The 12,198-nt window shown below is 49.0% G+C and overlaps 1 protein-coding gene across 1 annotated transcript in view; it reads left to right on the top strand.

Annotated features, from left to right (window-relative positions):
• The window catches only part of LOC142469205 (uncharacterized), a 33,870-nt gene extending 23,602 nt beyond the window's left edge, over positions 1-10,268 (top strand). The window contains exons 4-5 of the mRNA XM_075576165.1: positions 9,806-9,876; positions 10,193-10,268. Of these exons, the coding sequence (XP_075432280.1) occupies positions 9,806-9,876; positions 10,193-10,268 (147 nt within the window). The remainder of the gene's footprint in view (positions 1-9,805; positions 9,877-10,192) is intronic.
• The last annotated feature ends 1,930 nt before the right edge of the window (positions 10,269-12,198 follow it).

Here is a 12,198-nt window from a genome sequence, read left to right as displayed (position 1 = left end):
CACCCCCAGATTACCTGCCAGCCAGGAGCTAAGGTGGGTGCATCTGCACCAGCAACCCGGAGCTCACCTCCGGTAATGGGGGCACAGTGTCAGGGAGAGGGGTTAGCACCCAGCTCTAGGGTAGGATTGCCTGGGAGAGGGTTGGGTGGGCCAGTGGGAACCGGGGAGGGAAGGCAGCAAGTGAGCCAGCCAGTTTTCCCCGTTGCCCTGGCAGAGCCTAAGGGGGTGTCTCAGATCAGCAACCCCCTGTTGCAGCCTGGCTATGGGCTGGGGGTATCCGGGGCAGTGGCAGGCTTGTGCCACCCCAGGGATACCTGCCAGCCAAGCGCTAAGGCGGGTGCATCTGGAGAGGTGCCCCTGAGCTCATCCCTGGTAAGGGGGAGACAGTGTCAGGGAGATGGCCTCACTCAGGTGTCCCTAGGATCCAGGTTAGGATTAGCTAGGGAGAAGCGGAGTGAGGGGAGGCTGCAGGTAGGTAGCCAGCCTCAGGTCTCAGTGAGAGAAGAAGGGCTAGTGGTAGCCAGGGAGGTACAGCAGCAGGTATGGCAGCTAGAATCCCCCATTACCCTGGCAGAGCCTCAGGGGGTTTCTCAGATCAGCAACCCCCTGTTGCAGCCTAGCTATGGGCTGGGGGTATCCAGGGCAGTGGCAGGCTTGTGCCACCCCAGGGATACCTGCCAGCCAAGCGCTAAGGCGGTTGCATCTGGAGAGGTGCCCCTGAGCTCATCCCTGGTAAGGGGGAGACAAGGTCAGGGAGGTAGGTGCACTCAGGTAGTTCCAGGGTCTGGGTTAGGATTGCCCAGGTAGGAGAGGAGTGCAGGTAGGCTGCAGGGAGGTAAGCAGCAGGAGTCATCAGCAGGGGCTGAGGTGCTGGGCCTAGGGGAGACTAGGCAAGGAGACCCTGGGAAGCAGGGGAAGATAGGAAGTCAGTGGGGTGTCAGGCAGCTGGCAGAAGCGAGGGATGAGCTAGGTAGGCAGAAAGTCCCTTGCTCTGACGGGCCAGGAGTGACCCCCCTGACAGATTCCCCAGGGTTCCCAAAGGGAGGGCTGTGGGTAGATAGGCAGCCAGGGAGGAGAGTCAGGAGTATAGCGGAGCAGCTACAGATTGGCACAGAGCCAGGGCAGGTAGGGTCCCTACAGAATGGTGACATAACCCTTTCCCAGACTTGGTTGATAGGGAAGCGACGGTCTGTGCTGGATAGCTGGTCTCCTGTTGGTGCAGAGACATGCCAGTCTCTGGGCAATGTGCAGCATGGTCTGCACAGGGGCCCCTTCACTATGTATTTGGTTCGCCAGACACTGGGTGGGGGGCAGAGGGAGGCAAAGGAGAAGGCCCGGAGGCCACGGTGGAGCCCTGCGCCGCAGGACCTGGACTTTACAATCCACTGTGTACCGGTCAATGCCGGAGGACAATTTTGCCAGGCCAATCCCTCAGGACGTATTGAGTGCGTCAAGAGCGCCAGTGGTATCCCAGGGCCAGGGGGAGGCCGCTGGGGTACCCGGGCCCCTTGAGCGGGGGAGGTGTGACGATAGTGAGGGTTTGGCCCGGGATTAACGGGGTTACCCCCCCATTTGGCCACCCTCTAACCTCGCCAGGGAGACAAGGGGTTAACTGGGCTGAGGCCCAGAAATGTGATTTAACCCTTGTTATAACATGAAAATGCTTATTCCCCTGTTCCCCCATGTTTTATTGTTTCTGGTTTAATCAGTGTCTGCATAACACACCCACTGGGACTTAAGTGGTTAATATTATATGCAGTGCTGACTAAACGGTTCCCTGAAAACTGGTAATTTGGGAACGGAGTGCGCCAGCTCCCTGAATCTGGGGGTGCAGCCTCTGGGGAACCCCCCAAGTACCCACATATTAAAAATATAACTTTGTCTTAAGAGGGACATATATTATTGATAAAGTGACTTTTTGCAGTTTTTGAAATATACAGGCAGAATGCTAATGGTGTGCTAATGCTAATGTACAGGCAGAATGCCTGCCCTTTTGTAATGCATGAGGAACCAAATGGTCTTGACACCTTAAAGCTGGGTTACCTCTGTATGCTAAATAGGACATCCTGCTAGAATTTAGCCTGGCTTCACAGGGGTATTGCTATGCGAGACCCAGGAATGGAAGTTTTTGTTATTCACACCTTCCAGCAAAAGGTATCCTGCTTCAAAGGGTTTATTGATGGGGGTAGGGGTGGAGCACCCCAAGCAGGATATCAAAATGAGTAACCTTATTAAATATAAGAATACTATGAGATGTCCTTGGCTGAACATGCTAAGACCTACATATTTGTATTCGTGGGACTTCCCCGCCACCAACCGTTACAAACACTTAATATCTGGCCCATAGTGGCTGCCAGATATTAATATCTCTATTAATTTTCATATTACACTGTAATGTTTGGTCTCTCTGCGAGCGTCAGGTGGGACGGAATGTATTAATATATCTCACCTGACTGTATGTATTACTGAACTCAAGTTATGAGGTGATTTGCAGTAAATATGAAATTTTGGTTGAGTTCTGAGAAACTGAAACCCCCTGTTATGATAATGAGCAGGAAAGGCTAGGATTCACATTGCCTGGTCATCAAAGGCTAAATTGCTAATTGCTTATGCTTGGCCCAACGGACAAAAGGAACTAATCAGAAAAGTGTGACCTTTCACACTGGACACTGGAAGTCCAAACTGAGCTTCAAAAGCTTCAAAGGGACTTTTGCTAGCCGTCGCGGCACCAAGGGTTAAAGAGATGAGTTTGACATAGTATATAAGTCAAAGCCACCCTTTACCCATTGTTCTTCATGCAAATGTTCTTCATGCAAATGTTCCTCATGCAAAGTTGTTCATGTTTTGCAAGTTCTTCATTGTTCTTCATGTCCTGCATGTGTCCTGCATGTATTGCTGTGATGTCAGCTGAAGTATGGAAGAAATGGCCCATTCTGTAATCCTGATGGCTTTCTTGTCATAATCATTAAGTAAGTGTCTATATTTTGCTGTTATTGTATAATCTGTTGTGTTCACCTTTATCAAGGAATAAATTATATTTTATCATATCTAAGTCTCGTCCCAGTTCAAACCCAGGTATATATATATTTATATATAGTTTTGGTGTAAATTACAGCCTGTCATAAACTATCGTGACAAGCTTGTAATTAACTGGTGGCAGCGGTGGGATTGAACTGGACCTGGATTACAGTATTCTGCGGGGTACTGTGATCCAGTGGGAACTTGATGGTAATTGCAAGTTCCTGGGACTAAAGATATTGAACACACAGTGTAAAACATATAACACAAGATATGGCACCTCCTCACTGTTCCCCTACTTGTGAGAAGCATTGTCTCCAGAACCAAAGTGCCGGCCATCCGTCTGACTGGAGCCGGGCACTGAGACCGGAGGAGTGCATCAAGTCGGCGCGGGGACCAGCAGCCAGCAAGGCTGAGAGAGAGACAGCAATCGGTGAGCATGAAACCCGGCAGGCTGAGCAAAGATCCACAGCTGCAGCTGCTGTAACCATCACACCGCCCGGAGAACAGGGAAGGGACCCAGCTCCGGGACGGCAGAGACTTGTGGAGGGAGCGGGTGGTCTCGGAGACCATGGAAGTCTTGCACCAGGAGAGGTATTGGCCGTTGCGGCAGCCAGTCCATTTTACCCAGAATTGCTGGCCCTGATGTTTGCGCAGGGAGAGATGTCCCCAGCAGAGCGGCTCGAGCAGCTGAAGCTGGCAATGATCCGACCCGCTTATCCCCTCCTAGAGCCCGGCGCTCCAGCAACTCCGCTCTGGACTCCGTTGCCCCTTGCTGGGGTTAGTCCACCGGCGGCGGAGAAGCTCTGGAATAAGCCCGGCGCTCAGGCAACTCCGCTCTGGACTCCGTTGCCCCTTGCTGGGGTTAGTCCACCGGTGGCGGAGAAGCACTGGCAGCTGCTGCGGCACTGCCAACAAATGGGCCACAATAATGCCCAGTGCCCTGACCGTGCGCGGTCAGGCGAAGAAGCCCCTCAGGGCCAACGCTCATGAGCTGCGGAAAAGATGACCCAGTTAGCGGCATCCTCTGATGGCTCCCGCCCAGCCGGGGCGACAACCCTCCTCGGGACGTCTCCTGGAGAACCTGGATGGGCTGCATCAGCAACAGCGGCGGAGAGCAGCGGCCATCCACCTGATCCCGGCGGAGAACCAGCGGCGGCGGCAGAGAAGAAGCCGCCACTCCGGCATCCTGCCGGCGGCAGTTTTATTTGGGGGGAGGGACAGGGTTTGCGGGAGGGGGTTATTTTACCAAGTTTGCATGGAGCTGTGTTCCTCCACAAAGACCTGGGACCCTTGTCCTGCATCGTTTTACCTGTACCCAACCCGGGCACTGTTGCGGCAGCGGCCCGGTGCTGCCCAGCCCAGATGGGGCCGGCGGCGTCCGCTCCAGCCCCTTTGCAATTGGGACCAACGAAGGCGGCGGTCTCTGCAGGGACCAGCAAGGTAAGCCAGACCAAGTCGCAGACTGACTGACTTATGTTTCCCTATAACTGTACCCTGTTGTTTCACTATAGGGGTGACCGGGGGATGGCAGGAGATAGGGGTACCAGGGGAGGGGAAGGAAGGGCAGCTTGTAGGGCAGCTAGACTCCCTCATTACCTTGGCGGAGCAGCAAGGGGACTCTCAGTTAAGAGCCCCACTGTTGCAGCCTTGCTATGGGCTGGAGGTATCCGGGGTTGTGGCAAAGTTAGACCACCCCCAGATTACCTGCCAGCCAGGAGCTAAGGTGGGTGCATCTGCACCAGCAACCCGGAGCTCACCTCCGGTAATGGGGGCACAGTGTCAGGGAGAGGGGTTAGCACCCAGCTCTAGGGTAGGATTGCCTGGGAGAGGGTTGGGTGGGCCAGTGGGAACCGGGGAGGGAAGGCAGCAAGTGAGCCAGCCAGTTTTCCCCGTTGCCCTGGCAGAGCCTCAGGGGGTGTCTCAGATCAGCAACCCCCTGTTGCAGCCTGGCTATGGGCTGGGGGTATCCGGGGCAGTGGCAGGCTTGTGCCACCCCAGGGATACCTGCCAGCCAAGCGCTAAGGCGGGTGCATCTGGAGAGGTGCCCCTGAGCTCATCCCTGGTAAGGGGGAGACAGTGTCAGGGAGATGGCCTCACTCAGGTGTCCCTAGGATCCAGGTTAGGATTAGCTAGGGAGAAGCGGAGTGAGGGGAGGCTGCAGGTAGGTAGCCAGCCTCAGGTCTCAGTGAGAGAAGAAGGGCTAGTGGTAGCCAGGGAGGTACAGCAGCAGGTATGGCAGCTAGAATCCCCCATTACCCTGGCAGAGCCTCAGGGGGTTTCTCAGATCAGCAACCCCCTGTTGCAGCCTAGCTATGGGCTGGGGGTATCCAGGGCAGTGGCAGGCTTGTGCCACCCCAGGGATACCTGCCAGCCAAGCGCTAAGGCGGTTGCATCTGGAGAGGTGCCCCTGAGCTCATCCCTGGTAAGGGGGAGACAAGGTCAGGGAGGTAGGTGCACTCAGGTAGTTCCAGGGTCTGGGTTAGGATTGCCCAGGTAGGAGAGGAGTGCAGGTAGGCTGCAGGGAGGTAAGCAGCAGGAGTCATCAGCAGGGGCTGAGGTGCTGGGCCTAGGGGAGACTAGGCAAGGAGACCCTGGGAAGCAGGGGAAGATAGGAAGTCAGTGGGGTGTCAGGCAGCTGGCAGAAGCGAGGGATGAGCTAGGTAGGCAGAAAGTCCCTTGCTCTGACGGGCCAGGAGTGACCCCCCTGACAGATTCCCCAGGGTTCCCAAAGGGAGGGCTGTGGGTAGATAGGCAGCCAGGGAGGAGAGTCAGGAGTATAGCGGAGCAGCTACAGATTGGCACAGAGCCAGGGCAGGTAGGGTCCCTACAGAATGGTGACATAACCCTTTCCCAGACTTGGTTGATAGGGAAGCGACGGTCTGTGCTGGATAGCTGGTCTCCTGTTGGTGCAGAGACATGCCAGTCTCTGGGCAATGTGCAGCATGGTCTGCACAGGGGCCCCTTCACTATGTATTTGGTTCGCCAGACACTGGGTGGGGGGCAGAGGGAGGCAAAGGAGAAGGCCCGGAGGCCACGGTGGAGCCCTGCGCCGCAGGACCTGGACTTTACAATCCACTGTGTACCGGTCAATGCCAGAGGACAATTTTGCCAGGCCAATCCCTCAGGACGTATTGAGTGCGTCAAGAGCGCCAGTGGTATCCCAGGGCCAGGGGGAGGCCGCTGGGGTACCCGGGCCCCTTGAGCGGGGGAGGTGTGACGATAGTGAGGGTTTGGCCCGGGATTAACGGGGTTACCCCCCCATTTGGCCACCCTCTAACCTCGCCAGGGAGACAAGGGGTTAACTGGGCTGAGGCCCAGAAATGTGATTTAACCCTTGTTATAACATGAAAATGCTTATTCCCCTGTTCCCCCATGTTTTATTGTTTCTGGTTTAATCAGTGTCTGCATAACACACCCACTGGGACTTAAGTGGTTAATATTATATGCAGTGCTGACTAAACGGTTCCCTGAAAACTGGTAATTTGGGAACGGAGTGCGCCAGCTCCCTGAATCTGGGGGTGCAGCCTCTGGGGAACCCCCCAAGTACCCACATATTAAAAATATAACTTTGTCTTAAGAGGGACATATATTATTGATAAAGTGACTTTTTGCAGTTTTTGAAATATACAGGCAGAATGCTAATGGTGTGCTAATGCTAATGTACAGGCAGAATGCCTGCCCTTTTGTAATGCATGAGGAACCAAATGGTCTTGACACCTTAAAGCTGGGTTACCTCTGTATGCTAAATAGGACATCCTGCTAGAATTTAGCCTGGCTTCACAGGGGTATTGCTATGCGAGACCCAGGAATGGAAGTTTTTGTTATTCACACCTTCCAGCAAAAGGTATCCTGCTTCAAAGGGTTTATTGATGGGGGTAGGGGTGGAGCACCCCAAGCAGGATATCAAAATGAGTAACCTTATTAAATATAAGAATACTATGAGATGTCCTTGGCTGAACATGCTAAGACCTACATATTTGTATTCGTGGGACTTCCCCGCCACCAACCGTTACAAACACTTAATATCTGGCCCTTAGTGGCTGCCAGATATTAATATCTCTATTAATTTTCATATTACACTGTAATGTTTGGTCTCTCTGCGAGCGTCAGGTGGGACGGAATGTATTAATATATCTCACCTGACTGTATGTATTACTGAACTCAAGTTATGAGGTGATTTGCAGTAAATATGAAATTTTGGTTGAGTTCTGAGAAACTGAAACCCCCTGTTATGATAATGAGCAGGAAAGGCTAGGATTCACATTGCCTGGTCATCAAAGGCTAAATTGCTAATTGCTTATGCTTGGCCCAACGGACAAAAGGAACTAATCAGAAAAGTGTGACCTTTCACACTGGACACTGGAAGTCCAAACTGAGCTTCAAAAGCTTCAAAGGGACTTTTGCTAGCCGTCGCGGCACCTAGGGTTAAAGAGATGAGTTTGACATAGTATATAAGTCAAAGCCACCCTTTACCCATTGTTCTTCATGCAAATGTTCTTCATGCAAATGTTCCTCATGCAAAGTTGTTCATGTTTTGCAAGTTCTTCATTGTTCTTCATGTCCTGCATGTGTCCTGCATGTATTGCTGTGATGTCAGCTGAAGTATGGAAGAAATGGCCCATTCTGTAATCCTGATGGCTTTCTTGTCATAATCTTTAAGTAAGTGTCTATATTTTGCTGTTATTGTATAATCTGTTGTGTTCACCTTTATCAAGGAATAAATTATATTTTATCATATCTAAGTCTCGTCCCAGTTCAAACCCAGGTATATATATATTTATATATAGTTTTGGTGTAAATTACAGCCTGTCATAAGCTATCGTGACACTGTGTAATCATTATACCCTACCCCCTGTTATACATGTACTGTGTAATCATTATACCCTACCCCCTGTTATTCATGTACTGTGTAATCATTATACCCTACCCCCTGTTATTCATGTACCGTGTAATCATTATACCCTACCCCCTGTTATTCATGTACAGTGTAATCATTATACCCTTTCCCCCTGTTATTCATGTACTGTGTAATCATTATACCCTACCTCCTATTATGCATGTACTGTGTAATCATTATACCCCACCCCGTTATTCATGTACCGTGTAATCATTATACCCTACCCCCTGTTATTCATGTACTCTGTAACCATTATACCTACCCCCTGTTATACATGTACTGTGTAATCATTACACCCTACCCTGTTATTCATGTACTGTGAAATCATGATACCCTTCCCCCTATTATTCATGTATCGTGTAATCATTATACCCTACCCCCTGTTATTCATGTACCGTGTAATCATTATACCCTACCCCCTGTTATTCATGTACTGTGTAACCATTACACCCTACCTCTGTTATTCATATACTGTGTAATCATTACACCCTACCCCTGTTATTCATATACTGTGTAATCATTATACCCTATCCCCTGTTATTCATGTACCGTGTAATCATTATACCCTACCCCCTGTTATTCATGTACTGTGTAATCATTATACCTACCCCCTGTTATTCACGCTTTGGTAATACTGAAATGTTCTTTCGTCATGCCAATAACGCTGATTTGATTTGACTGACCTATCGCAAACTAAATGACTGAACCTGAGAACAAGGTATAACGGACGAGCGTAGTGCTAAGAACACAGCCGTTGAAGTGGGTCAACCTGGTTCGATTCCGAGTGTCGGCTCTTCTTATGACCTTAGACAAGTCACTTTATCTCCCGGTGCCCCAGGCACCATTAGATTGTAAGCTCTGTGGGACAAGAACTCATTGCACCTTAAAAAGTCTTTGTACAGCGCTGTGTATTTCGTCAGCTCTATATAAGAAAAAATAATACGATAAAGTTCTTCTTTGTCAGTTGAGTGTTTCTACCGCCTGCCCCGCTGTCATGATACAAAGCAGGAGGAGGGAGTCACCTTGAAACCTGAGTGAAGGTCAAACTCAACGCTAACATTTTAACTTATTATGGCTGCAAATTAACCTTGAAAACTGATTTTAAAATACTTTTAGTGGTCTGCTTTTTTGTAAGGCATCGGTCACTCAGGTTGACCATGTCCCTACACTGTGGCAGAATTAAAGGGACAATATTAAATCGTGTAGAAGCATAGAATTCTTATAGCACGAGGGCCAAGATGTTTCTACTACAAAAAGCTGGAGCAATGGCGATAAAGAGCAGATTATGTACATATAAATATATATATATATATATATATATATATATATATTGTGATGCCTACGTCACGTTGGGGGGTCTTTTGTCCCAGATTAAAGCAGGAAATCTTGGGGTTTGTTGAACAGGGTTTTTATTACTGCACAATAATAGGCACAACGTCCCTTTAAGACAAAACAAATCATAAAAAAACGCCTACTCCTCTTAGGAGACTAAATATACCACTCCAACCCTTTCTAACTGGGTGGTTTGGTAAGCTGTTTACCACCCCAACACAAGTACTGCAAATACAAAAGTCCAGTAAGAAAATATAACAGTCCTTATCTGTTTTGGTGCTGTAGGGGAATCCCTCCCACGAGAGTCCAGGAAATCCCTCTGGATCCAATGTCCTAGACAGGACAGCCCTGCTTCCACAGCAGACATGTCCTTGCTTCCTTGGTGTGCAACCCAGGCAGTCCCCGCAGTCTCTGCAACTAATTTCCAGCAAGCCTATGGGACTGTGCCAGCAAGCTTTCTCCTGTGTGGGGAGAAGTCTCTCTCTCTCTGCTCCTTCTCTGGTGAAAGCAGTCTCACCTTGTGTACAGACCACTTCCTGTCTTTTACACCTCCAGTTCAATCTAGAGAGCTGCCTGTTCAATCAGTTGCAGCTGCTTCTAGCTGCTCCAAGGGAGGTTAACTCCCTGTAGGCTGGAAAGCACAGTAGTTGCACCACATACCAGCAGATAGAGACAGTGACAGTATCACATTATATATATATATACATACATACATACATACATACATGCATACATATACATATGCACACACACGTCCTTTTCAGTCTAGTTTCCGCCCCATAGACCCTAAAATCTAATGTTGATGTACAAGGCATAGGGAGCTGTTGTTCGGTTCAAGGTCGCGATAAGCTGACACTGGGATATGAACCAAGGTCCGCGTGTGTCAGGGATGTTACTGCGAGACTCTTCCCGATTTAATAACTTTCTCCATTTTATTTGCAGAATGAAAAACAAAGACGATTCTTTTCTGCAGAGAAGAAGTGAAAACCCTTCAGGGAAGATAAAGATCAAACTGTGAACCGAGCCCCGCTAATGCAATTACTTTCACCTAAAAATTAAATCTCCTCTGATTTAAAAGATGTTTTCCTTCTTTTTTGAAAGTTCATCGTCCTGCAAATTCCTGCTACCCGGGATAGAACAGCATGGCAGGCAGAATCAGATGAAGCTTCCATTCCAGTCTGATGAGGTCACTGCCCTCACTCGGGTAGGAGAGGCCAATAACCAATGAGGAGAGAAGCAGAGGATTCTAGGAGAGGACATAGAAGCCAGAGTCTCCCTGACACAGGGACTCCTCTTCTTTAATGTTACTTTCATGTCTGAAACACTTATTCCCATGACCTGTTATATATATTATTTGTTATTTATATGATTACAACATGTATTACTACTGTGAAGCACTATGTACATTTATGGCGCTATATACATAAAGACATACAATCTACAGCTGGTTATAAGTCTGTACATTCAGCTATTTTGGGGGAATACATGTTGCGTTGTGCTTGTTAATCAGCTGCACTTTCACTATTCCTGATTAGTTTAGAGGTGACATTGCGTCCACAAACCTGTGGAGAAGGTTCATGTAATAGCATTTACATTTTGTGTAAAGTTTGGTAAGTGCGCTGAAGGTGCCAGAGATCACCATCACACGTCTGTTCTAATCACTTATGTGTCACGTTACTGTGTGTTGAGTTTGACCTTCACTGAGGTTCCAGGGTGACCCCTCTTCTCCTGCCTTGTCTCAGGTTCCAAGGTGACGCCCCCTTCTCCTGCTTTGTCTCAGGTTTCAAGGTGACTGTCACGGTAGCTAGTGATAGGTTATAATACACACCAAAATATCTGGGTTGAATTGAACACGACTTAGATATAATAAATATAGTTTATTCCTTAGATAGGTGAACACACAAGATGATACAAATAACAGACAAGAAATAACACTTACTTAAGGGTTGGACAATGAAGCAATCAGGATACAGGATTGGCAATTCATTCAGCAATACAGGTTCAGATGAAGACATCACGAAAAGACAACGAAAAACAACGGGTATAGGGCTTACACTCATTTATATGGAGTTTCAGCCCCCATACCTTAACTTTGGGGCACCTGAATGTCTAGCAGACTCCTTTGAAGTCAGGCCACCCTTCTGTCTGTAAGTGTGAATTATGAAACTTACAGACCACTCAGGCTCTGTGTTCCCCCCGCCCTATTGTACACAATCAGAGTGGTCAGTATTTGATCAGAGGGTTTATTGTAGACCACTTGTCTCCCCCCTGAACATTAACATAAAGCAGAGCCAGTAATTTTTGCCGGGCTTTTATACCAGCCTTGCAAAACAGTATATTCTTTAATATCTACCTATATTAAAATAATCCGTTCTGTGGGTCTGACCGGGCTGAAATTTGCCAGGTCCTCATGCCGGAGGACCCATGCCATAGTGGCAAAGTTTCAGCCCTCCACGACCCCCAGAACCGGAGATACAAAAAACAAGTTAAAATCCCCTATTAACTTTAATGCAGGATTCTCCGCTATGGCTAAAAGAAATCTCTGCTTTTCACTCTCCCATTGAAATCAACGGGCTCCGTCGCTATAGGCTTTCAATGGAGCAACTCCACCGTTGAAGTCAATGGGCTCCGCCGCTATAGGCTTTCAATGGAGCAACTCCGCCATTGAAGTCTATAGGAAAAACACAATTTTTTACATTTGCCCATACTCCATCTGGTTGACCGGAGAAGGCTGGAAATGGCCATGCAGTCATGCCGGAACAGTGACTACATGCGACCAAAATCCCAACCCTCTGGTACTCAAAGAACGAGATATGGGCTTACACCTTTTACCCTTTCGGACGTAGCCGTTTTAAAGCCACGCGGCTTTCCCCCATTGGAATCAATATGGCCGGCACCGCCATAGGAAATGCATGGGCCGGCGCCACCATAGGATTCAATGGGACCTC

The sequence above is a fragment of the Ascaphus truei genome, chromosome 18 (genome assembly GCF_040206685.1).
Source record: "Ascaphus truei isolate aAscTru1 chromosome 18, aAscTru1.hap1, whole genome shotgun sequence".
Classification (NCBI taxonomy): domain Eukaryota; kingdom Metazoa; phylum Chordata; class Amphibia; order Anura; family Ascaphidae; genus Ascaphus; species Ascaphus truei.
Note: the sequence above shows the minus strand (reverse complement) of the source record. Positions and strands in the feature narration are given on the sequence as shown.